The sequence below is a fragment of the Chiloscyllium plagiosum genome, unplaced genomic scaffold (assembly GCF_037043375.1).
Source record: "Chiloscyllium plagiosum isolate Xiang-an unplaced genomic scaffold, Cpla_swu_hap1 HiC_scaffold_34, whole genome shotgun sequence".
In the NCBI taxonomy this organism is placed as follows: Eukaryota; Metazoa; Chordata; class Chondrichthyes; order Orectolobiformes; family Hemiscylliidae; genus Chiloscyllium; species Chiloscyllium plagiosum.
Window position 1 is genome coordinate 11,342,009 of NW_028270172.1, and position 26,408 is coordinate 11,368,416.

The 26,408-nt window shown below is 41.6% G+C and overlaps 1 protein-coding gene across 2 annotated transcripts in view; it reads right to left on the reverse strand.

Annotated features, from left to right (window-relative positions):
- Positions 1–26,408, reverse strand: part of LOC122564534 (phosphatidylinositol-3-phosphatase SAC1-like) — a 65,302-nt gene continuing 38,894 nt past the window's right edge. Inside the window, exons 9-21 of one of the 2 annotated variants that reach the window (XM_043719585.2) lie at positions 23,617–23,702; positions 22,637–22,723; positions 22,145–22,177; positions 21,898–21,966; positions 21,714–21,793; positions 19,432–19,530; positions 19,124–19,262; positions 17,432–17,501; positions 16,817–16,889; positions 9,642–9,735; positions 6,959–7,051; positions 5,971–6,028; positions 1–1,479 (exon numbers count right to left, since the gene is read on the reverse strand). In XM_043719585.2, coding sequence (XP_043575520.1) covers positions 1,343–1,479; positions 5,971–6,028; positions 6,959–7,051; positions 9,642–9,735; positions 16,817–16,889; positions 17,432–17,501; positions 19,124–19,262; positions 19,432–19,530; positions 21,714–21,793; positions 21,898–21,966; positions 22,145–22,177; positions 22,637–22,723; positions 23,617–23,702 — 1,118 coding nt within the window. In that variant the 3' untranslated portion in view covers positions 1–1,342. The remainder of the gene's footprint in view (positions 1,480–5,970; positions 6,029–6,958; positions 7,052–9,641; positions 9,736–16,816; positions 16,890–17,431; positions 17,502–19,123; positions 19,263–19,431; positions 19,531–21,713; positions 21,794–21,897; positions 21,967–22,144; positions 22,178–22,636; positions 22,724–23,616; positions 23,703–26,408) is intronic. The other variant, XM_043719586.2, reaches the window with a different exon arrangement.

A 26,408-nucleotide genomic window follows, 5' to 3' on the forward strand; every position in this document is an offset into this window, starting at 1 on the left:
TTTATTTGTATACCACTTTATTTATTACTCCAAAGAAAAGGAACATAATAGAGTAGGGCAATGGAATGGAAATAGTTGGAAAACTGATAAGAGTTTACTTGTATAAATAGAAGTTGCTCCCAGCCCAGTTCCCTATGTACTTGACCTAATGTCTTCCGACAGATCCTATAGTTTCAATTCTGAAAGACAATTCTTGTTCTCAATTTGCAAAATACACTGATTGAATTGCCCTCTATAATCAGTGATTGCACGACAATTTAAAGGCATTTTGCAAATTCATTGCTCTGTTCTAGTTTTAAACCCACTTTTTACATTACTAATAATGGAAAAGACAATAGCATTCATCATCATATAAACAATTGAAAGTGGATTTTCAAGGTATTAAAAAATATGAATGGATAAACGAGGCACTGTTTTGGGGGGTGAATATAAGGTGAATCTGAGTGCATTGTTTCCCAAAAGCAACAAAAGTGAGAAACAAGTCCATTGAGTATTGTGACAGCTTGATAATGCTCAAATATAATACTTCAAATGGAAGGGCTGCACAAGCAAATATCAAACTTAGGCAAAAAAGCAGGACTTCAATTATATAATTATACTGTCATTAAATGAAAATAATACACAACTCAGGAGAAACAAATATACAGTTGATTCTGTAACATAATACAAATTCCAGGTTTATCTAAAACTCACTGTACAGTTTTGCATGTAAATCAAGGCCCCTTTACCCATTATGTTGCAGACAGGCGTGAAAGCAGTTTCAGATTTAAATGCTGGACTGAAAGAACTGAGGGCACATGGCAGGTTGATTTCCAAACTGTTCTACAAAACTTTTAACTCAACAGCTTCTAGAAACAATAACTCATTCCACACAAATGTTACCGCTCTGTCACTATTTCATGATACCTATATATATTATATATACACACACACACACACACACAAACAGAGATGAGCTGACTGGAATAATAACAGGCTTGCTGGCTTTGAACCGTTATCCTGTGTGAAAAGCCCCCCACCCCCGCCCCCCCGGGTTTATTTGTACATTTGTTATTGGTCATCAAATAGGAAGATCACATGAGCAGGAAATGTTTCTAACCCTTTTTATTTCACTAGTGTTGTTCCAAAAATCGTCCAGAGTTATCAAGGAAGAGAAATGTTTGTAATAGCTGAGACTGAGTGATCCAACGCCAGCTGGAGATCACAACCATTAGCTCCAAAGTTAGAAATCGATCGTTTTAAAAAGAAAACACCACAGCATCTGGATGTGAAAAGCAGGTCAGAAGATCCTCCACATTTGCACAGAATCTTGGTTGCCAAGCTGCTTTCCACATGTACAAATTCAGTCCATCTTTTCTTTCTGAACCAGCTTCGGTGCATCGACAAACTCCTTGCCGTTGAAGAGAATGATGGCAGCAGTCCCAAAACTTGCGCTCCCCCAGAACAGCACATAGGCCAAGGTCTCTGTCCAAGTGTCACCTAACATCACAGCCAGAGAAAAGTTCAAACTATTGAAGGACGGTCATCATAGAATTCACAGTACAGAAGGAGGCCACTCACCCACTGTGTCTGCACCGGCTCCCAAAACAGTTACCAATTGGTCCCATTCTCCAACCCTATCTCTGCAGCCCTCTAAATTAATCACTTTCAAATATATATCCAGCTCGCTTTTGAAACCTCCGATGGAATCTGCCTCCACCACTCCCCCAGGTAGCGCATTCCAAATCCTAAAAGTCTTCAGCAAAGAAATGTCTCCTTATCTCACTCCTCGCTCTCTCACTGGCCATCTTGAAATAGTTACCCCTAGTTACTGACATACCAACCAGTGGAAATGGAATATCCTGCTTCACCCTGTCAAGGTTGTTCATAGTTTTGAACACCTCAATAAGGTCACCTCTTGGAATTCTCTACTCCCAAGAGAATTAGCTCAATTTCTCTAATCTTATCTTCTCTCATTCCAGGTAACATTCTCGCAAATCTCCTTTGCACTCTCTCCAGGGCTTTAACACCCTTCCTTTGCTAAGGTGCCCAGAAAACAATAATCCAAATGTAGCCTGATGAGTGATTTGTACAGGTGTAGCATCACTTCCTTGCTTGGGGTGGCACGGTGGCTCAGTGGTTAGCACCTGCTGCCAGGGACCTGGTTTCGATTCTAGCCTTGGGTGTCTGCCTGTGTGGAGTTTACATATTCTCCCAGTATCTGCGTGGGTTTCCTCTGGGTGATCCGGTTTCATCCCACAATCTTAGATGAATTGGTCATGTAAATTGTCCATAGTGTTCAGGGATATATAGGTTAGGTGAATTAGTTAGGGGTAAATGTAGAGTAATAGGGTCGGGGAATGGGTCTGGGTGGGATACTCTTCAGAGGGTTGATGTGCACTTGTTGGGCTGAATGGCCTGTTTCCATACTGTAGGTATTCTCTGATTCTACTGTACAGACAGAGAATAATATCTGTAAACCCAAGGATCCCAGAAGCCTTTTAAACAACTATTTCAACTTGCCTGAGCACCCTCAGAGAATTATGCACATTAACCCCAAGGTCTCTCTGTTCCTGTATTCCCCTCAGCGTTAGATCATTGAGGCTTGTTTTGTCTCTCTGAGTTTCTTCTACCAAAGCGCATTACCTCACGTTTCTCTGCATTGAAATTCATCTGCCAGTGTCTGCACATTTGGTCAAAATTTTAATGTTCCTCTAAAGTTTCTCAGTGTCATCCTCACAATTCACTATTCTCCCTAGCTTACTCAACACTCACCTGCAAACTGTTCATGTAAATCACAAAAAGCAAGGATCCCAACAGTAATCTTTGGAGAACACCACTTTCAACTCAACTCCAATCTGAGAAATACCCTCTGTCTCCTGCCTTTTAGTTAATTTCTAATCATTGCTGTCACGGATCCATCAATCCCAAATATTTCTAGGTTGCTAACCAACCTATGTGACAGCATATCAAATACTTCCTGCAAGTCCAAATCTACACCGTCCACAGCACTACCCTCACCTACTGCCTGTGACACCTCAAAACATTCATTTAAATTTGTCAGACATGACCTACCCTTGACAAAGGCATATTGACTGTCTCGTTTAAATTATTTTTCTCTAAGGGTATATTTACCATATTCCATATTACAACCATCAGTTTTCCCTCCACTACTGATGTCAAGCTGACCAGTCTATAAATTCCTGAGCAATGGATGTAGGTTTGCTCGCTGAGCTGGGAGGTTCATTTCCAGACGTTTCGTTACCCTACAAGGTAACGTCTTCAGTGGGCCTCAGGCAAAGCAGTGTACATAATTCCGGCTTTCTATTCATATGCTTGGGTTGGTGATATTTCCTGCTGTGATGTCATGTCCTGTTCTTTTTCTCAGGGGTGGCAGATGGGGTCTAACTCTGTGTGTTTGTTGATAGAGTTCCGGTTGGAATGCCGTGCTTCTAGGAATTCTCGTGCATGTCTCTGTTTGGCTTGTCCTAAGATGGATGTGTTGTCCCAGTTGAACTGGTGTCCTTCCTTATTTGTATGTAAGGATACTAGTGAGAGGGAGTCATGTCGTTTTGTGGCTAGCTGCTGTTCATGTACCCTGGTGGTTAGTTTTCTGCCCGTTTGTCACATTTCTTGCACAGTATTTTGTAAATGACATTAGTTTTGCTTGTTGCCTGTACAGGGTCTTTCAAGTTCATTAGCTGCTGTTTTAGTGTCTTGATGGGTTTGTGAGCTACTACAATGCTATGAATAGAAAGCAGGAATCATGTATACTGCTTCGCCTGAGGCCTACTGAAGATGTTACCTCGTAGGGCGACGAAACGTCTGGAAATGAACTTCTCAGCTCAACGAGCAAACCTACATCCAGAAACTCAACCTGAACTACAAATCTTCTCAAAACTCAAAAATTCCTGAGCTATCTTTGCCCCTTTCTTAAACAACAGTGTCACATTTGCAATCCTCCAGTCCCCGGCAACTAATTCTATGTTCAGAACATCCCGGACAATTCCTGTCAACAGCTTCACAATTTGTTCCCTTACCCCTCTCAGCAAATCCAAGATACATCCCATCTGGACCTGGCAACTTCTCTGCCTGGGGTGCTGCCATTTGAAGGGTTGCAACAGATTTGAATTACGAGCAGCCAAAACTCAAGGGTCTACTTATTGATTAACAGATTTACAACCGAATGGCTGAGCCTAATCAAATGTGATTAACTACAGCTCCAACAATGGCCTCCTTCATTAACAATGAATCTGAGGAAACCTGAAAATATTCATGTCATCACATTGCAGTCCCGGTATGCTGCACCCAGCTTCCTTCCCTTATTGAGAACAGCACATATCCATCTTGTCAAAGCAAACAGGCCGAATCATCAATAAACCTGGAACTGAGGAGGCAATTAATCTTTCACCCTTTTCAAGTGTTTCGTTTGTTCCTTCCCCATAAAACTCAATGACATTTTATTTCTGACTTGCAAAAGGCACAGGTGTTACCTAATTTATCCTGAAACTCCCACCACTACCCTCCCACTAAAAGGGTTTGTGTGGCCTCTCAGGCAGGAGACCAGGATTCGAGTACAACGGGACCTTGATCAGATGGGCCAATGAGTGGCAGATGGGACTTTAATTTAGATAAACGTGAGGTGTTGCATTTTGGTAAGGCAAGCCAGGATAGGTCTTATACATTTAATAGTAGGGCCCTGGGGAGCATTGCCAAGACAGACCTCGGGGTGGAGTTGCAGGTAGACAGGGTGGTGAAGAATGCATTTTGCACGCTTGCTTTCATTGGTCAGAACATTGAGTAGAGGGGGTTGGGCATCATGTTGCAGCTGTACAGGACACTGCCGAGGTGACTTTTAGAATACTGTGAATGATTCTGGTCACCTTTCTATAGGAAGAATGTTGTAAAGCTAGAGAGGATGAAGAAAAGATTTACAAGGATGTTGCCAGGGTTGGAGGTTTGAATTATACGGAGAGGCTGAACAGGCTGGGGCTTTCCCTGGAGCAGTTGAGGCTGAGGGGTGGTCTTATAGAGGTTTATAAAATAATGAGGGGGATGGGTAGGGTAAATAGCCAAGGTGTTTTTCCTGGGCTGGGGGAGTCTAATCTTATAGGGCATAGGTTTAAGGTGAGAGAGGAAAGATTTAAAAAGGACCTGAGGGACAATTTTTTCACACGAGGGTTGGGTGTGTATAGAATGAGCTGCCAGATGAAGTGGTTGAGCTTGGTATAATTACCACATTTTAAAGGCATCTGGATGGGTATATGAATAGCAAGGGTTTAGAGGGACATGGGGTAAATGCTGGCAAATGACACTGGATCAGACTGGGATGTCTGGTCAGTAAGGACGAGTTGGACCAAAGGATCTGTGTTGTAGGATTCGAAGTCCCACCTGCTCCAGAGGTGTGTAATAATATCCTAGAACAGGTGGATTAGGAAACATCGTCTCTAACAGCACCGTTGGTGTCCCTACAAACCCGGAGTGCAGCTATTAAAGAAAGCAGCTCAGCAGGACAAGCTCCAGGGCAATCCGGGATGAGCAGTGCATGCTGGCCCAACCAGCAATGCCTACATCACTCAAACAAATTAAATAAAATGTTATGACTGAATGACAGCAGAAAAAATTTAAGTCCAAGAACCAGGAGACATGTTCAACAACATTTAAACACGTCCCCTGCTCTGAGAGAAGATTACGTCAACAATCTACACAAATCTATTCCTGGAATTGAGAACAAGCATCTAGACTGACATTCCATTAATGTACTGAGGAAGACATACACTGCTGGAGGCAGTGCGCTTTTGGATGAGGTGCTGCTTGACATAGGTCCCATCTGCCCACTCTAGTGGATGTAAGTTGGCCCCCCCACCTTCCCAGGGTGGGCAATAACTTATTAACCTTGCTGGAAAAGTTCATATTCAATGGACAAAAAAAATCCCAAAATACAGGAAAGAATAGCATTCAAGTTAACGACTAAGTTTTTTTTAAACTTACCTGCCATAAGCAAGCAGATGATGCACATTGAGAAAGCCACAACCATGATTATAGGCAACTACAAAAGAAGAAAAATAACATTTACCAGAGTAAACAATACCCATCTTCCTTTTTGATACTTGGAAATGATAAGCATTCCAGAACAGTTTTTTTTCAGATCAATGTTCAAACAACACACGTTTTATGAATGTAAGACTTACTGAGGCTTTCCTATCAAAATTGGAGCATGATTTTGTGTGCTATTGCCTCTTCACTGCGAGGCTTGGCTCCTGATTACCATTCCTACCGGGCAACTGCTTAAATCCGTTCCACACAGAATGAGAGGTGATCCAATTGAAACCTACTGAATTCGTAACGGGCTGGACAAGGTACACGCTGAGAGGATGTATCCCTCATGGAAGAGTCCAGGAGCAGAGGACACAGTCTCAGGATAAAGGGCCACTAATTTAAAACTGAGGTGTGGAGGATTTTTGCCTCTCAGAAGGTTGAGAGCTTTTAGAACTCCTTGCCACAGAGAGCTGTGGGGGCAGAGCCCTTGAGTATCTTTAAGGCTGAGATAGATTCTCGATTCGTGGGGGAAATCAAGGGTTACGGAAAAAGGGTAGGAAAGTAGATGCAAAGAATCTTGGATCAGCCATGTTCCTATTGCATGGTGGAGCAGGTCTGAGGGGCTGATTGGTCTACTCCTGCTCCTATTTCTTATGGTCCTTTTAGGATTGCCTTTCAACATAACAGTAATAATTAACGAACCGTCATCGCTGTGCAGTTTAAGATTATTCAGCTGCACTGACAAATACTGTCTACAATCATTGAACACTGCAACAATTGAGATCAAGGGCATTTTGAGGCCAGAGGAAGCTAACACAAGAGAGAGGAAATGTCAATTTTATCCTGCTTGTGTGATAATGTTAAACCGACTCAAATTATGAGCAACATCCTGCTCAATAAGAAATGGTTTATTAAAATTAATGGTCGTCATCAAACTCACCGCTAGGAACCTCCACTCTTTCTGATCATGTAAAAAGGCTAAAGAGTCAGTCTCATCCACAACATAGTTTCCAAGGAACAGGTCAATTGAATCCTGCAGCAACAATAAATACACAGAAGACATTAACTAACTGAAACAGTTGCTTGTTCATACAGAACTTGAATAACGCTGAAACTTTTCACCTTGTACTCATCAGGACCAATGTAAGAATGCCAAATTTCAAACTATTGCAACAATGTACACTACAGTATGCTCTGACAATGCAGCACACTCCCTCAGTGATGCACCAGGGTGTCAGGCGAGATTGTGTTTACATCCTGGACTGGAATTAATAACCCATAATTTCACGACTCAGATAAGACAGTCACATTTGCAGCTTGCAACAATTCGGATGAAGAGTCGCTGGACTTGAATAATTAACCCTGATTTCTTCCCACAGATGCTGCCAATTCTGAGTTTCACCAGCAATTTCTGTTTTTGTTACAAGGAAGACTGAAACTGTGGCAAGTTTGAAGGTTAGAAGTGAGTAGAAAAATTATCCAGGCAACAGCCAGTTTTAATATCCTGGCCAACAGCACAGACAGCTCCCAAGAAAATGGGTCAGCATTCAAGTATTGGAACAAGTTGGAGTGTGAGGGGAAATAAGAGTTCTCAAGGAATTAAATAATACATGATATGAAAGTTAAATTGAAGTTCTTGGAGAATTTTTCACTAACACCTGAGCCTTCAATTTACAATCAGAAGTATTGATAGGGCATGAAATAGAAAGTAGAATCATTTAGATTGGAGCTATCAATAATAAGTAAGATACCCCTGAATTTTAATTGTTGAAATGTATAAGGAGAGAGGTGAGGGTGAGGGAGGAATGAGGTACTGGAAGAAAAAGGATCATCTGGCCAGATTTGTGTCCTTACCTAGAGCAAGTGGGAATTTTTAGATTTGGGATCAGTCTTAGGCCATGGATAGAATTAACCACATAGAACACAAGGAAGGTCTGAAGAGATGGAAATGTTGGTATGAGTGACAGTTTCAGCAATATACAATGCAAACAGGTGGAAGAATAAAGGCCAGGTCATCAGAAAGCAAGCTGCAACAGGGTAACATGGGACACTGAGGGGGAGGGGGTTAAGGCAGAAACGGGGGTTAAAGCACTTAGTGGATCAGAACGTGACCCTGTTCCCCTTTCTCCAAAGATTATTTTTCCCCCTTTTCTTGAAAGAATTAGAAAGATGAAGAAAGATATTCTTTTTCAGCTTATTAAACTGTTTCTGAGTGCTACACTTGATATCGGTACACAACTGTTTTAAGCTACAAAATGACGTGTACAAGAGAAATTCACCTTGGTATTAATGAAATATTTTATTCTTTTGTTCAAGGTAATTGATATGGGTTTGGCATTCAGCAGGGTCTTTTACCATATGTAGCAATGCTCATGTAATTCCTCACAAGATAAAGATTAGATTCCATACAGTGTGGAAACTGGCCCTTCAGCCCAACCAGTCCTTAACTTAAGAAATTGGGTCTGTATAAAGTGGTATTGAAAGGTACAACAGACATTTATTATAGGTGTCTATTAAACACACGTGTCTGGATTGTTGGTAGTTACAAGGTTACAGAACAGCATAGTTATACCAGTGTGACACATTTCTAGTGAGCTCCAGTAAGATGGTATCTGAGAACTTTAGATCCTCCGGTCACACACTAGGATATGGTGATGACATCATTAACGTGTCTCTTAAAGGTATACTTACATCCTCAACATGAGACATAACACATCAGTAATATTGTCAATCTCACTGAGTTTAGATACTTTGCACACATGTCTAATTTGCATATTAGCATGTGTAAATATCACCTCAGGATTCTTTAAAAGATCACACTACTTCTATTTTGAAAATTAGCCCGAGCCGATTGCATATGGGTAGTGGCAGCACAGTGGCACTGTCACTAGCCAGCAATTCAGGAGCAGATGCTGGAGAGTCAGAGTCAAAAAGTGTGGTGCTGGGAAAGCACAGAAGGTCAGGCAGCGTCCGAGGAGCCGGAGATTCCCGATGAAGTTGCCTGAAATGTTCAACTCCCTTGCTCCTCAGATGCTGCCTGACCTGCTGTGCTTTTTCCAGCGCCACATTTTTTGACTAGCAATCCAGAATCCCAGGGTAACATCTCAGGGGCATAGGTTCGAATCCCACGATGGCAGATGGGGAGATTGAATTTAATAAAATATGTCATTAGTGTCAACTGTCATTAAAAAATACTCATCTGTTTCACGAATGTTCTTTACGGAAGGAAACATGCCCTCCTTGTGATTGACTCTTAACTGTCCTCTGGGTAATTAGGGATGGGCAATAAATGCTGGCCAATATTCCACGAACAAATAAAATAAATCTAAAATTACTCAAGTTCTTTCACGCCACCACCTCAAAGCCAGCCTTAAAAGTTTTCTATTCGCTGATCTGTTGGTAGCAAATCAGCCATATTTTAATCACAAAGGGTTAGGTAAATGCAAGTATTTGTTGTTGCTGGAACACTGCGCAAGCCCTAACTTTCTTAGGTTACTCTTGATAGATTTTAAAACATTCTGAAAGAATTATTCAAACAACAAAAAAACATGAGTAATCGACTTAAGAAGTCAACACACTGCTGTTGCTGGTGAAGGTGGAAAGAAATTGATAGATCGGGGTACCTGTCTAAATCCATCGGAAAAGTTATTCTTGTAGTATCTTAACATCGAGTTCCATCCATCCATCACAAGGCCCCATTTGGTTCTCTTTCCAGTTCTGAAGAAAAGGAAATGGCGAATACTTAAGTCCAAAATTGCCAGATTATCAGCTCAGTGTAAGTTAATATTAAACTAAAAAAGCAAACAGGCAACGAATTGGCAGCAGTGAGCTGTTAAAATCTGCAGGCAATATTCCTTTGCCTAGTTCTCTTCATTTACAACTAATCTGGGTAATATCACTATCTCTACATGTCCCCGCTGTCAACATAGAACGTAAAACATTACAGCACAGTACAGGCCCTTCGGCCCTCGATATTGCACCGACCTGTCATACCAATCTGAAGCCCATCTATTCTACACTATTCCATGTACGTCCATATGCTTGTCCAATAACGACTTAAATGTACTTAAAGTTGGCGAATCTACTACCGTTGCAGGCAAAGCATTCCATACCCTTACTACTCGCTGAGTAAAGAAACTACCTCTGACATCTGTCCTATATCTATCACCCCTCAATTTAAAGCTATGCCCCCTACTGCTCACCATCACCATTCTTGGAAAAAGGCTCTCCCTGTCCACCCTATTTAACCTTGTATGTCTCTAGTAAGTCACCTCTCAACATTCTTCTCTCCAACGAAAACAGCCTCAAGTCCTTCAGCCTTTCCTCGTAAGATCTTCCCTCTATACCAGGCAACATCCTAGTAAATCGCCTCTGCACCCTTTCCAAAGCTTCCTTCTTATCATGCGGTGACCAGAACTGTACACAATACTCCAAGTGCGGCCGCACTAGAGTTTTGTACAGCTGCAGCATAACCTCATGGTTCCGGAACTCGATCCCTCTATTAATAAAAGAAAAAACACTGTATGCCTTCTTAACAACCCTGTCAACCTGGATGGCAACTTTCAAGGATCTGCGTACATGGACACAGAGATCTCTCTGCTCATCTACACTACCAAGAATCTTACCATTAGCCCAGTACTTTGCATTCCGGGTACTCCGACTAAAGTGAATCACCTCACACTTGTCCACATTAAACTCCATTTGCTACCTCTCAGCCCAGCTCTGCAGCTTATCTATGTCTCTCTGTAACCTACAACATCCTTCGTCACTATCCACAACTCCACCAACCTTAGTGTCATCTGCAAATTTACTAACCCACCTTTCTACGCCCTCATCCAGGTAGTTTATAAAAATGACAAACAGCAGTGGACCCAACACTGACCCTTGCAGTACACCACTGTTAATTGAGCCCCAGGATGAACATTTCCCATCAACCACCACCCTCTGTCTTCTTTCAGCAAGCCAATTACTGATCCAAACTGCTACATCTCCCACAAACCCATTCCTCCGCATTTTGTGCAATACTGTGGGGAACCTTATCAAATGCCTTGCTGAAATCCATATACACCACATCAACCGGTTTATTCTTATCTACCTGTTTGGCCACCTTATCAAAGAACTCAATAAGGTTTGTGAGGCACGACCTACCCTTCACAAAATCGTGCTGACTATTCCTCATCAAATTATTCTTTTCTAGATGATTATAAATCGTATCTCTTATAACCTTTTCCGACACTTTACCAAAACTGAAGAAAGGCTCACTGGACTATAATTACCAGGGCTGTCTCTACTCCCCTTCTTGAACAGGGGAATCTGTTACATGTTAGCTGTTGCATGCTTAGTCACATGCCAACGTGTGACAAGACAGCTCTTGGTTCCTTCTAGGTAACCCACTGCAGGACTGGATTTCATTTCCCATCTAATTACTCATCTTCTCAATGCTAATGTGATGAACAGCAAGCAATTTCACTTTGCAGCTCACTGATTGCAATACCTGATCCATGGAGTATAATTAAGCTTTTCATGAAATTATTTTCTGGATGAAGCATCACTGGCTGGGCCAAAGTTTGTTACCCATCACGAATTTCTCTTGACAAGTTGGTGGTGGGCCATTGTCTTGAACTGTAGTAGACCTTGTGGTTAAAGTGCACCCACAGTGCTGGTTAAGGAGTGAGGTTCCAGTTTTTGACCCAGCAATAGTGATGGAGCTAGCTCCAAGTCAGTATGCTGTCTGGACACTGCTGACAAGTGTTAACATTTCTCTTCAGAAAGTACCTGTTCTGCAGTAAAGAACTGGCAAAGTTTACCATATATGGAGGCTCTGTCACTATCCATACTCAGTATCCACTTTGTCAAAAGCAAAGAACAGCGGATGCTGGAAATCAAAAGCCAGATCAGAAACAGTTGGAAAAATTCAGCAGGTCTGATGGCATTTGTGGAGAGAAAGCAGAGTTATCGTTTCGGATCCAGTGACCCTTCTTCAGAATCCCGTCAGAACCCGCTGACGTTTTGCAGCAATCTCTGATTTTGCTCCTTTCAACACATCTTGCATCGAGTCATAGAGTCAGAGATGTACAGCACAGAAACAGAGCCTTCGGTCCAACCCGTCCATGCCGACCAGATATCCCAACCCAATCTAGTCCCACCTGCCAGCACCCGGCCCATGTCCCTCCAAACCCTTCCTATCCATCCAGATGTCTTTTAAATGTTGCAATTGTATCAGCCTCCACTACTTTCTCTGGCTGCTCATTCCATACACGTACCACCCTCTGCATGAAAAAGCTGCCCCTTAGGTCTCTTTTATATCTTTCCCCTCTCACCCTAAACGTATGCCCTCTAGTTCTGGACTCTCCCACCCCAGGCTTTGACAGCCATTCCAAGTTGTAGCACCACATCAAAATTATCAATTTTCAGGGTCAAGAAAACCAATAAACCAAACAAAAACAATGTTTGGATCAATCCATTCCTGGTATGAACTCAGCTACACTCATCGTAAAATTATTAATTTGGACTATAATGATACGCATGTTGCCCCAACTGATCATTGGATGCTGCCTGTCCACTGCATTGCTGAGCTCTGATTGAGTTCCCAGAGTTAAATGCCACTTCCTGTCGTCATATACAGACATGTAACCTCATGCATGAAACAAAGCGGAATTTAAACTCTGCACTCAGACCTTAAAAAAATGTGAGCACACGTGAGAAAGCGTGTGGGCATGTCCATCTACGTATAAATCTACTGGCAAATGAAACTTTGGCCAATTTGTGAATCAGTGTCACAGTGTTATGGACCAGGCCAGACCCCCTTAAAACTGTTTAAGATAGCCCAGATCCTAACTTTTCTCATCACAGCAGCTGGTCAAACCACTCAGTTTTGAATAAAACAGAATTTATTTACACATGGACAAAGGAAAGCCAAATTTATAATAACATAACTATTTGAAAACCCAACTGACACAAAAAATGCAACTTAACAAAGAGCTGTTCCGATTTCCTGCAACATCCCCATAAACACCCCCTTGGCAAAAAAGATAAAATCAAACACAGGTTCTTACAGGCGAGAGGGGATCAGCATGGAGCTGTTTCCTAAGTCCCCAGCTGAAACCTGACTAACAGCTTCAAATAGACTGCTTGCTAAAACCAAACCAAACCAGAAAAAAACCCTGAACTGGAAAAATCGGCCACTCACTTTTCATTGTACAAGTGTTTCAAAAAAAAACTTAAAAGCCTTTTCAAGTAGATATATCTAGACTGATCGGAACTTCTGCCTTTACGAACCCTCTCGAATAAAAAACCAAGGATAGAATAACCTTGTTAAAGGAACAGCATCGTCAGACACTAAAATGCTCTCAAATCTGATACATCACTGTCACCTGTTCCTTTCGCATTTCTCTGACAATGCTACTTCCCCCTAACAGCACCTTATATTTATTTTGAGCCTCAGAAGAGAATGACAGTGAACAATCTTTCGAAATGAATGTGCACTCACAGCAGAGTCCCTGCCTTACTTCCTGCAGTAGGTTAGGGGTATTTGCTGAAACCACCAATGAAGTACCACATTAGAGAGACCTTTCAGCACCTAGTCTCCAGCCAGTGAAACATTGAACGTGTGGCTGTTCAGCTTTGAGCACCCATTTTCAAACCTGGCTCAAACAACAGAATGACTGGAAGTGAGAAAGAGAGTGAGTGTGTGAGTCAGGGGGAAACATAAGTGAGAGAGAGAAGCAGAATGTGAGTGAGGAACTGCATGTGTTTGGAAAGGTGTTAGAAAGAAAGAGAGCACAAGATAAAGTGTGTGACAGCAAGTGAATGAAGATTAGTGTGAAGCCAGAGAATTGCTAAGTCTGTAAAAACCATCAGGGGATAACTAAAAAGCAGTAAGGGGGGAGATGAAGAAATATGAGGGCAAGATAGCTAATATAAAAGATTTCAAGAGCTTTTTTAGACATATAAAAGGTAAGAGACAGCCAAGGATGGACATTGGACTGCTAGAAAATAAGGCTGGAGAAATAGTAATGGGGAACAAAGAAACAGCAGAGGAACTTAAGGTTAACATGCTGGTTCAGTTGGCAGTTCGGAAGGCAAATGCAATGTCAGCATTCATTTCAAAAGGAAGAGAATACAAGAGCAGAGATGTACTGCTGAGGCTGTATAAGGCTCTGGTCAGACCATGCTTGGAAGATTGTCTGCAGTTTTGGGCGCAGTACCCAAGAAAAGATGTGTTGGTGTTGGAGGGGGTCCAGAGGAGGTTTACATAATCCATCTCGGGATGAATGGCTTGTCATATGTTGACAGGTTGAAGACTGACTCTAGATTTGTACTGGATGGAGTTTCGAAGGATGAAGGAGGATCGCACTGAAATGCACAGAATACTGAGAGGCCTGGATAGAATAGAAGTGAGAGGATGTTTCCACTAGCAGGAGAACTTAGGACCCGAGGACACAGTCTGAGTGAAGGGTTGACACTTTAGACCTGAGGTTAGGGGGAATATCTTCAGCCAGAGGGTGGTGAATCTGTGGGACTCATTGCCACAGAAGGCTATGGAGACCAAGTCATTGAGTGCATTTAGGACAGGGATGGATTAATGAGGAGATCAAAGGTTGCAGGGTGAAAGCAGGAGAATGGAGTGGAAAAACATGCCAGCAACAATCAAATGGTGGAGTAACTCGATGGGCTGAATTACCTAACTGCTTCTATATCTATTCAGCGAGCGAGTGAGTGAGAGAAAGAAAGAAAGGGAGGAGCCTCAAAGTCCAAATAACAAATGTTTTCATTGAGCAGAGGAACTTAAAAGCAGGTTGATAGAAATGACCAAAAGCACAGAGTTCTGATAGGTGTAAAACAAGGAGCAACTGGTTTTAAGTAGAATGTGGAACAGACAGTGGCGAGCGAAAGACTCTGCTTGATTCTGATCCAGAGCAAGTGAAAGGACCTGAAAGGGTGATCAAAGTGGATTTAATAACAGACAATGGAATGGACAAGAGGTTGAAGGGAACTGTGGAAGAAGAGAAAATCAAGTCTCCCCTTTTGAAGGATCAGTGGAAGAAATGAACGTGTGCAAAAGGTGGTGGCACTTTGCTCACATCAGCGAGAAGTTACTTGATCAAAAAGAGCAAAATTCTCCAGCTGCAGGTTTATTTATCTAAATCCATCAATCTCAACACTGGTCCATAACAAACATTAAAGGTTCCAATTTTATCACCAGAAAAATAAAAATACAATCACAATCTTCTGTAAGAGAAGCCAATGTCATAGGCGATGATAAAAATGTATCACATATGCAGCACAGTGGCTCAGTGGTTAGCACTGCTGCCTCACAGCGCCAGGGACTTGGGTTCAATTCCAGCCTCAGGCGCCTGTCTGTGTGGACTTTGCACATTCTCCCCAAGTCTGCGTGGGTTTCCTCCGGCTGCTCTGGTTTCCTCCCACAATCCAAAGATGTGCAGGTCAGGTGAATTGGCCATGTTAAATCGCCCATAGTGTTGGGTGCATTAATCAGGGATAAATATAGGGTAGGGGAATAGGTCTGGGTGGGTTGCTCTTCAGAGGGTCGGTGTGGACTCGTTGGGCCAAAGGGCCTGTTTTTATACTGTGGGGAATCTAACCTAATCTAAATATTTTATAATCAGAAATTTGTTGAGGATTGGGAAAAGAGAGGGGGAATGGGATTAATTGTATAGTTCTTAGAAAAGTGCCAGCATAGCCATGACAGGTTGAATAGCCTACCTTTTAGTGGGTCAAAATTCTTACAGAATGACACAAATTGTGCAAAGCAGCAAAACAAAATTATTTCCAATTTCATTGTCCCATGTTATGTACTTGTAAATTTACTGTGTAATGCACTTTGGCAGTAGAGTTCCAGAAGAGTTTAAAGAAATGTCTACAACCATATTATTTGCTCCATACATTGGAGAGTCCAGAGGAAGGGGGTGTATTAATTCAGGGGGTTTTGTTTCAGCGAATGGTGAGCACGTATGACTCACGAGTACGTGGATTACCTGAAGCAACATCACTGCTGCAATTAAGGGAGAGTTTTGATGCATATGTGAGGGAAGAGAGCAGAGGAACATGTGTTGCATGGATAAAGGTCATTAGTGTGGGATAACAATTGTGAAGCATTAACACCAGACAGATAACAGTGAGGCTGAAAATCTGTTTTTCCTTTAGTGTAAATGCTATGATGCATTTGGCTTCATGGTCTTAGATCCACAAAAATCTAGAAATTCTGGTTTCAATTTTACTTATATCTGGGTTCCATGTTTAATTCAACCAATGAAATGTGAGAGTCATCTTTCCTTCCCTACCACAAATAGATTTAATAATATGTCACCTTAAACATTCACTTTTCAAATGAAACATGAAAGTTGAAATGACTCAGACTACAGATTTTTTTTTAAAACTCAATGGTTTAAGCAGAACAAATTGTGGTAAAAACACAATTACGTTACTATTGCCTTAATCTACCAAAACACAAAATCAGACAATGGTCATGGCACAAGAGAACATCATTCAGCCCATTATCCATTAGTGACACTTTACACCAGAAACTCATTCCCATTCCTTGCTTTCACTTCTTTCTTTTGCCCTATAGCTCCGCAGAGTTTCAGTTTTCAGACAATTATTCAATTACCTTTGGGGAACCACTCGTGTCAAAAGTCACACAATGGCTTTTGTTTTCCATATCTCACAATTCAAGCTGTCTTTCTGTGCTACCCTTTCCCATGCATAACAACTTGTTGGCAACAAAACATGCAAGGCTTGAATAATCCACAGCAGAATAACATTCTGAGATAATTACCTTGTAAAGTCAGTCTTTAAGGCTCCAGTTCCAGCATACTGTTTGGCACACGCATTCGCATTATCTGCCCATGCTGTGGACAAATCAAATGATTGCTAAGCTGTAGTACTTCAGTCAGCAAAGGTAACAATTTCAAAGTATTCAGCAAAAGTAACAGTTGTTAGATTTTCTTATTCAGGCAACTTTTCCTCCAACATTTTCTCCCTACTCAAAACCACAGATGTCATGCAGATATAAGGTTACTTTAAATATTTGCTCCGGTATCCTCCAATGGGTCTGCATGGGAATCACTGGCATTGTCTCTGGCAGAGTGCATGCAAACATCACAGCTATCAGCCATTCCACTCTCAGCCAACAGTCCAAGCACATACATGCCCAGCAGGGAGTGATGGATAGCACTCTGAAGAAAGAACTCTGGGAAGGATATTAAGACCCAATTGCACCCTTTCTACTGTTCGGATCAGTTCAACACAGACCAGGGATCAAACCAGAAACTGCCTGGGTGCACAAGCTTTGGTTAGTCAGTGAAAAATGCTCATTGAGTGACTGAGGAGCCTGATCTTCCAAATTAAAAGACTCCATCCTAAAGTCTTTCAAAACTGAACGAAAACTCACCATTTTTGTAGATCTTTTCAAACTCTGCTTGCTCTTCAATTCTTTGGCCAACATGAAGAACACCCAGCCTCTAAACCCAACAAAAAAAAACTGAGAGTTTAATAATGTATTGTAGTGTTGGTAATAGGTTGGCTCATACTTCAAGTTTTAAACCCTTGTAATTGTTACATCAAATTTATGACTCATTTTGGATTTATTCTTCCAGCTTTCAAATGAAGTACTTGTTAAAATATTCTCAACAACAAACTTTAAATAGTGCGGTTCTTAACCATGAATGGGGGTCTAAAGATTACTCTGAAAAGGAGTCATATTAGACTCAAAATGTCAACTCTTCGTCTCTATCTAAAGGTGTTGCCAAATGGGTTTCTCCGGCATTTTCTGTTTTTAATGCTGCATTTATTGCCTGGACTTCACAAGAAGCTGCTTGGATTAGAACACAGTTGATCTCCATTTTGCACAGTAAAGAATTAGAGGTATCATCATAGTTGATCACAATCCCATAAAATGATACTGGAAGCGCAAACTGACAGGACCATCCAAACCTGCGACCTCGGCCATCAAGAAGGACTGCAGCAGCACATACAAGAGAACACTACCACCTTCAAGTTCCCCTCCGAGATACTTATCATCCTGTCTTGGAAACATTATGGTCATTCCTTTACTTTTGTTGGGTTAAAATCCTGTAACTCCATTCCTAATAGCATTGTGGCTACACTGACACCACATGGAGTGTGGCAGTTTACAAAAGGTAGCTCACCACCACTTTCTCAAGGGCAATTAGCACGGAGCACTAAAAACTGGCTTTGTGGCAGAATTCGCCACTGACACAGAATGCTCCAGTCCCTGGTACCTGACTGAATAGCTCATTTTTATGCAAAGACTGAAATATTCAATGTCAGCAGCCAAATCAATTGCAAAACCACCACTGGCACCACCTCCTAAGCAGCCCTGACTTATAACGCATCAGCTGCTGAAATTCTCGCTCAAACATAGAACAAGTGGAAAAACAATACTCTGGAGTAACTCCATGGAAATAGTGCCAATACAAGAACCAGCTGTTCAATAGGAACTTTAAAAAAATTCATACAATTTAATGAGATAGCCTCCTTAATTAGGTTGTGAATTTATTAAGCGTTAGCAGGCATCCATTTTCCTGACAATCTGTTTTCAAATGATACACAACGAAGGCAACCCCAAAGCAAGTTACTATCGAATATGTCCAGGATTCTCATCCAAATGAAAACTAGAAGTAGATGTGCAATTAAAAAAAAACTTATTTCAATTTGCTTTGGTTGCTCAAAAATGGTCCCAGAGGTTTGGAAGAAATCATCATCACCAATGCGAATGTTGGATCACCTAAATAAAACACACTGAAGACCTGAAACAAAAACACTAATTGCTGGAGAAACTAGCATGTCAGGCTGCACCTCTGGACAGAAAGCAAAATTTAAGTTCTTCAGAACTGAAGGAGGGCCACAGACTCGAAATATTAACTCTGTTTTCTCTCCACAGTTGCTGCCTGACATGTCGAGTTTCTCCAACAATTTCTGATTAATATCACCCAGTTGTCATATTCTTATACTGACCCCAACTCTGTCCATTGTGGGAATTAAGAGAAACAACGCCAGCTTCTCTGACCAAGGAGTGTGCTTAAACATTAAATTCCCACTAAATGATTTAAGTGCTTATAACCTGAAGCTGTGACTGCAGAGAGCGTCGAGCTAACAAACTTTGTACAACGTTTGTTCGATCCAAACAGTCAATACAGTTGGTCCGGAAAGCCCCTTCTTGTTGTGCGATCGTCTTCCCTTCAGAATCCACCAAGAAGTAACTGTCATTAACAAAGAAATAAGTGACGACTTGCTTTAAAAAAAACTCTTTTGTAAAGAGTCATCATTTCTTTATAATGAAAGCATAGTAGCTGTCATATTTACAAGTAATTAAGACAACCTTTTTTAAAGAGTTATTTTTACAAATAAAGAGCATGGAAAAGTACTGACCCATTCTCATCCTGCTGGTCTGCTACACAATCCAAAAGGATTTGGAGCCGGTCCCATCTCATATGGCTGCATTCCTTATGGAAATCAAATGCACAATATCTACAAAAGTGATAGTGCAACCATCAGTGAACATTAGAAAAAATAACTGAAACATTACGACCATAACACTGGGCGCAAATTGCAAGTTTGAGAGAGAGAAATATGCTGACCTAAACATTCCAAAGTATTAATGGTGTCTCGGTGAATTAATGGTGAACTTACTTAACAAACCAGAAAGGATATGGTAGGTGGACACAATGCTTTCCATCTATCTCATCAATCGTGGCAATCTGACGAAGGGTCCTGCCTGAAATGTTGACTCTCCTGTTCCTCGGGTGCTGCCTGACCTGCTGTGCTTTTTCCAGCACCAAATTTTGTCTACTCTGCCTCTCCCTAGCATCTGCAGCCCTCACTATCTCCTAATCTTCAACAGGTGAAAGATCAAACTAATAATTCTGCACCACATATCAAAAGCTATGTGACCTTTTCTAGCTCAGTGCTGCTCTCCAGCAATTTATTTCAGAAAAAAAAGGAGTTCACTTCTTGGTACTCAGTCAAAAGAAAGGAAGGTTATAAACAGAATTCCTCAGAAGCGTGTGCTGGAACCTGAACTGATGCTGGTTTAGATTCACAGTTTCAGGATCAATGGGAGTAAAGTTTGCAAATTACACCTGGGATCTCAAAGAAAGTGGAGAAGGCATAAGTTTTCACCTGAGCTGATAATTTGTTTTAAACTATTCACTCATAGGATTTGAGCATCACTGGCAGGCCAGCATCTATTGCCCGTCTCTCGTAGAGATGAGTGGCAAGTGAAGTTTAATACTAACAAATGCTCCACAGCATTGTAAGTAAAAACAGGAACAACACTTTCTGCTAGATAGAACCTGCAGAGAGAATCGTTAAGAGGAATCATGGATGTTAGCTGACTTGCTGTCACTCACTATATCTAAACAGTGTGAGGTAGAAATACCCCTAGGCATTACAGTGTCAAATCAGTTAATTCAAATCCCCAGAAGATGTCATGAACTCATCCAATCTCCTGGTCAATCTCAGTAAAAATAGTGCACACACTTGTGATCACTGCAACCCAAAGGGGCCAGTGAGAGGTAGCGTAGAGGAATGGAACAGGATAATCCCAAGTTGCACGCAGCAGCCAAAGCTGAAAGATAATGTTTGGTGCAATGATTTCATGCAGAGGTGTCACATCAGAAGTAGTTAATGGGATAAATTAAATCTGAAATAATAATTGAGTCTCCAGAGTGAGAGGGCAAAGATTCAGAGTTAGAAATAGAAACAACAGCCCTTTCAGCTCCCTGGGCCTGCTCTGCCAGTCTAGATCATGGCTGGAATATTGACATCAATGCTAATATCCCACGCCAGCCACAGATCCATCAGTGGCACCAAGGCCAAATTTAAAACCAACTGCAATTAGCATTTTCTTATGCACAGAGTAATGAATAATTAACCAGTTTCCAGAAAATGTAGCTATGGTTAAGACTCAGAGACCCAAGTCATTTATGAAACAGCCACATCAGCTGGCATGTGTTAGGTTATTACAAATTTTCCTCCACTTCATTTCTGATTTTAGTCTTCCAATTAGTGTGGTCGGAAGATACTGGGGCTGCATTTTAGAAAGATTGGATCATAGGGATCCCTCTTTTCTCAAGCCTTCCCTTGAAAGTTAGTTGGGGTTAGTTTCTCACCAAGAGAGAAACCTATTTATTTAAACAAACTTTTGTGGTTGGCAAGATAGTTCAGGATGGCACTCTGGTGGGGTACTGCTGAAGTGTGACCCATCAAGTTGGTACTTTGCACGTGGGACAACAAATAAAAGGATGAAGTGTTTATTCATGGCCAAACTTTGAACACAGCACTGTGAAGGGAAACTGGAAGTGTTTCGGTCAATAGTTCTCACAGCCATCATCGAAAATGAATGTTCTGTTAAACCTATTTAACTGCTGTCAGCACATCATATATTTATCCAGAGGAAACCATTACATTCCTAATTGTAAAGTGCTTTGAGGCAACCCTAATGGGATGTGGAAATGACTACATATATGTAAGTCTGCCTTTCTCTTCCTGGGAACAGTCAGTCTGACAGCACCAACATTTGGTTCTTCACTTTCTTTCCTGTACAATAAATGCTGGCCAGCAGGAAATTCCAGTTGCCCAAGTCACTTCTAACTATTTTCAAAATAAATAAAAAGGAAATGTTGATAGCGTGTGGCAGCGTTGAAACATACTTAACCATCCCATTGCTCAAGCTTGAAGTCATTTTGGAGAAAACTTGCTCCAGGGATTTTTCAGGACCCTTCTGATCAACCTGACAAATATAGATTGTAATATTAAACATAAACATATTAAAACATATAAAGACGTGTGCTTTATTTTCAAAGAGGTTTAGTATCAAGGCAAATTAAAACATACCAAGTTAATTATCACTTGCTTCCCATAACTGATAAGCTGTGAATCAAAATGCCTTTGAAAGCCATCCATCTGAAATCAAAATTTAGATGTTTACAATCTAGTTTCTCAAGAATGAAGCAGCCTAAAGCAGCAAAAACCAAAGCAGTGCACTAAAGAGCTAAAACTGGTCTCTACGGTTGCAGTAGTTACTGATAGGACAAGCAGAATGACACAGCAAATAAAACCTCTTTCAAATTTCTACACTTACCATCTGGAGCACAGTTTGCTGCCCAGGTACATTCTGGAGGGAGTGAAAATGCCAGTTTCTGAGCAAAAGCAAATCACTTAGCCTAATTTTAATACTTCATATCTGACTACTTTACACCCTGGTTGCATTAAAATCAGAGATGCTTTATCACCAAGCCACTGAGAACAAAACGTTATCCATTACACTATACTCTACTCTTTATCCAATGCTAAATTATCTTAAAAAGTATGGCTTTGTGGCAGGTTTTTGCATAGCTTAACAATGCTGTTTAGCTGTATAAATTCATGTTTTTCTAAGCAATTAATACAGTGGAGACAAAATTGGCAAGTGGAGACTCTGCCAAGGAAAATTACATTTAGTATATTCAGAATGAGCAGTGGTGCAAGGCAAATCTTGTAAAATGTATGTTAGCATAGCAGAACAGTTCCCTTACTGCAGGTCAATATGCACCCTACTGAAACTTGTCATGAAAATGTGTGTAAATACACTCACATGATTCATGGATTTACTGATCTGGGGCTTTGGTTTGTATCTCAGGTTCGGCCTCTGTGACCAGAAGAAAGGAATTGATCCTCGTGTCTTGAAAGAAGATAAAACAAGGAGAAATTTATTCATCAATTGTTAAGAATCCTTTTTAGAGCTCCATGGTAGAGCCATGACCAGAGTTGGCTTGCTTTTTCCTCATGCACTATAAATTGCTGTTCCCTTTGAAATTTGGCATTCTTGTAATTATCCTGATGACTGCAAGACAAAAGAACTCATGTTTCCTTTTTCAGCAACCTTCTTTTATAATAGTAAAACACTGGGTTATTAAAAGTAAAAAACAATTTACTAAAAATGTTAACTTTCATAAGCTATTAACACAATTTCTTTACTACTTTAATGTTATCCATGATAACTTTGAACAATATTGCCCATTCTTTATATTCAAGTGCTTTCCTCAGTAACCAATATTTCTTTTCTTCATTCAAATTGTCTTGATTTTTTTTCTTAGAGCCAGGCTGTCTGAATAAATTAGTTTCCGCACCTGTTTCCACATCCATCACTGGCATACGCTGAACCATATTGGTTCCTAGTCTTTAGTCCATCCCACCTTGGAGTTTTAATATGTAGTGTCCCTCCCTCCCCACCATTGTAACATCTGTCAGCCCTACACTCGGCCCCTCTGGGTGTTTTATGGCTGGCCTTTTCACGCATTGCCCACTCTCTTCACCCAACTCTGGACGGCTGTCATGCGAACAGTCTAGATCATACCCTTTGAATTTTTTGCTTTAAATCTCGTTGTTTGTCCACCTCCCTCTTCATAAGCTTTGTCAAAACTCATCTCTTTCACTAAGACATTCATGCCTCAGCTTTCATCTGTCATTTCCAACCCACAAGTGCAGCAAGATAATTTTCTATGTTAAAACACAAATGAAATGCAAGAGTTTTCTGTCCTTTAAAATACTCAGTGCATGGTCGAAGCCACTTACTTGTACAAATGATGCTTTATAACCATTGTATTGTACTATTTGTTCAGTCTCCACAAAGTTTGCAGCATGTCCTTCAGAATCAATACCTGAAAACATTCAAACATGGAATTCAATAACTTTTTGGGAAAAGAATCATCCAAATTAAGTCATTGGTCATGTTTCTAAACCAAAGTGACAATTTACACGTAGACTTCACCTCGTCTAAGTCTCAAGTCACCTCCTTTCAATTTGCTAATAATTGCTTGAAATAGGACCAAACCAAAATACATAACAGAGCTGAAAAATGTGTTGCTGGAAAAGCGCAGCAGGTCAGGCAGCATCCAAGGAGCAGGAGAATAGACATTTCGGGCATAAGCCCTTCTTCAGGAATGAGGAGGGTGTGCCAAGCAGGCTAAGATAAAAAGTAGGGAGGAGGGACTTGGGGAGGGGCGTTGGAAATGCGATAGGTGGAAGGAGGTTAAGGTGAGGGTGATAGGCCGGAGAGGGTGTGGGGGCGGAGAGGTCAGGAAGAAGATTGCAGGTTAGGAAGGTGGTGCTGAGTTTGAGGGCTGGGACTGAGATAAGGTGGGGCGAGGGGAAATGAGGAAGCTGGAGAAATCTGCATTCATCCCTTGTGGTTGGAGGGTTCCTAGGCGGAAGATGAGGCGCTCTTCCTCCAGGCGCCGTGTTGCCATGGTCTGGCGATGGAGGCGGCCAAGGACCTGTATGTCCTTGGCGGAGTGGGAGTTAAAGGCGGTCTACTTGCGGAACGTTTCAGAGAACACCTCTGGGACACCCGCACCAACCAACCCAACCACCCTGTGGCTGAACACTAACTCCCCCTCCCACTCCATCTGTGCAGCAAATGTAATTCTTGCTCGAGCTCTAACAATGATACAAATGGTTGTTGGGTAGTACAGATCTTGCATGCTGCTAAAAAACATTTTGTTGAAGCTTTTCTTTTTGCATTTGCCAGGACAATAGGAGAACACAAATATTTATACTGTATGAGAGTGTTATTGGTTGCCAAGTGGACTTTGATTGGTAGAGGCATCATCATGGGCAAAGTGTCAGTTAATAATGATCAACAGTCAACCACCAAGCCCATTTAAATTTTAATGGAGGCAGGCTGACTCTGACTGGTCAAAGCGTTATCCCGAGGAGCAAATAGATGTCACCCATTTTACTGAGTTGAAGCAGACACAGTATGTGTACAGGTCGTTTTTGTCTGCCCTGTGTATTAATACTGTATACAGCTTCCACAGGTTGCACATTGTAATACTTTTCAGACTCAGGATTATCTAGTAAATGCTACCCAATTGCAGAATCACACCTAACATTGGATACAGTTGTGAGTTTGCCAAGAATGAGATGGTTAGCATCTCATTTGCTGCAAACGGCTAAAGGGGTGTGCTGTTTGATACAATCTGCCCATCTCTGGGACACCCAGCATATACACCACTCAACACACCGACAGGTTCCGCACAAGGCAATGCTTTGACAAAATGTACTTTTTTATTTCAGCGATGCAAGAAGTATTCAGCGACAACACAGCAGCAGGGCACTTTCCTTTAAGATGCAATGCAATTCTGTAATATAAAAACATGAGTCCCCCAAAAACAGCTGTGACTACGAACACAAATTATGAATTCAGCAATAACATATAAATGATCTCTCGAACTTTTCAAGTAAGACTGAGAATCCCGGCTGGTGCCAAGGTAAGGGACATCTTGAATTGACTTGAAAGTATTTTTTTTTAAAAACAGAATCCTTATGGTGTGGAAGCAGGCCATTCAGCCCATCAAGTCCACACTAACCCTCCAGAAAGCATCCCACGCAGACCCACCCCATCCCTTAGCCCTGCATTTCCCCTGGCTAATCCACCAAGCTTACACATTCCTGGAAACTATGGGACAATTTAGCATGGCCAATCCAGTTAACTGCGCATCTTTGGACTGTGGGAGGAAACCGGAGCACCCGGAAGAAACCCACTCTGACACGGGGAGAATGTCCAAGCTCCACACAGATGGTCATCCGAGGCTGGAAGTGAACCCAGGTCCCTGGCGCTGGGAGGCAGCAGTGCTAACCACTAAGCCACTGTGCCGCCCCAATTATTGGGGTGGGTGGGGAGGATCCAGTTGGTGCTGTTTGTGCTGAGACTAACAATAGAGGCAAGAGGCCCTGTCTGTGGAATTTCAGGAATTAGGTTAAAAATGAAAGAGCAGGAACTCAAGGTTTGTATTCTCCGGATTATTATCCAAGGCACAGGCGAACTGGCATAGAGATGAGAAAACTAGGGAAGTGAAAGTATGGCTAAAGGGGTGGTGCAAGAAAGAGGAGTTCCACTTCATGGGCACTGGCATTAGTACAGGGACAGGGAGGAACTGTCCTATCAGGATGGGCTCCACCTAAATCGATCTGAGGCCAAGGCTAAATAGGATGGTCACAAGGACTTGAAACCAGTAAATGGGAAAAGAGGACTCAGGGGAAGTCAGCAGTTTCAAAATCAAGCAACATGACAGAGAGTAAAGGAACAGTCGGGAATCCCAATTCAGGTACAACAGGTCACCAAAAAACTGGAAGAAATACATTGTCTAAAACAGTAAAGAGAAATCACAAACAGGTCAATAAAGTAAAAACTGAAAGAACTGTGGATGCTGTAAATCAGAAACAAAAGCAGAAATTGCTGGAATAGGTTAGCAGGTCTGGCAGCATCTGTGGAAAGAAATTAAAGGTAATTTTTCGGGTCCAGTGACCCTTCCTCAGAACACGGATAAAGCATCTTTGCTGAGGTTACAGTCTATGGCCTAAAT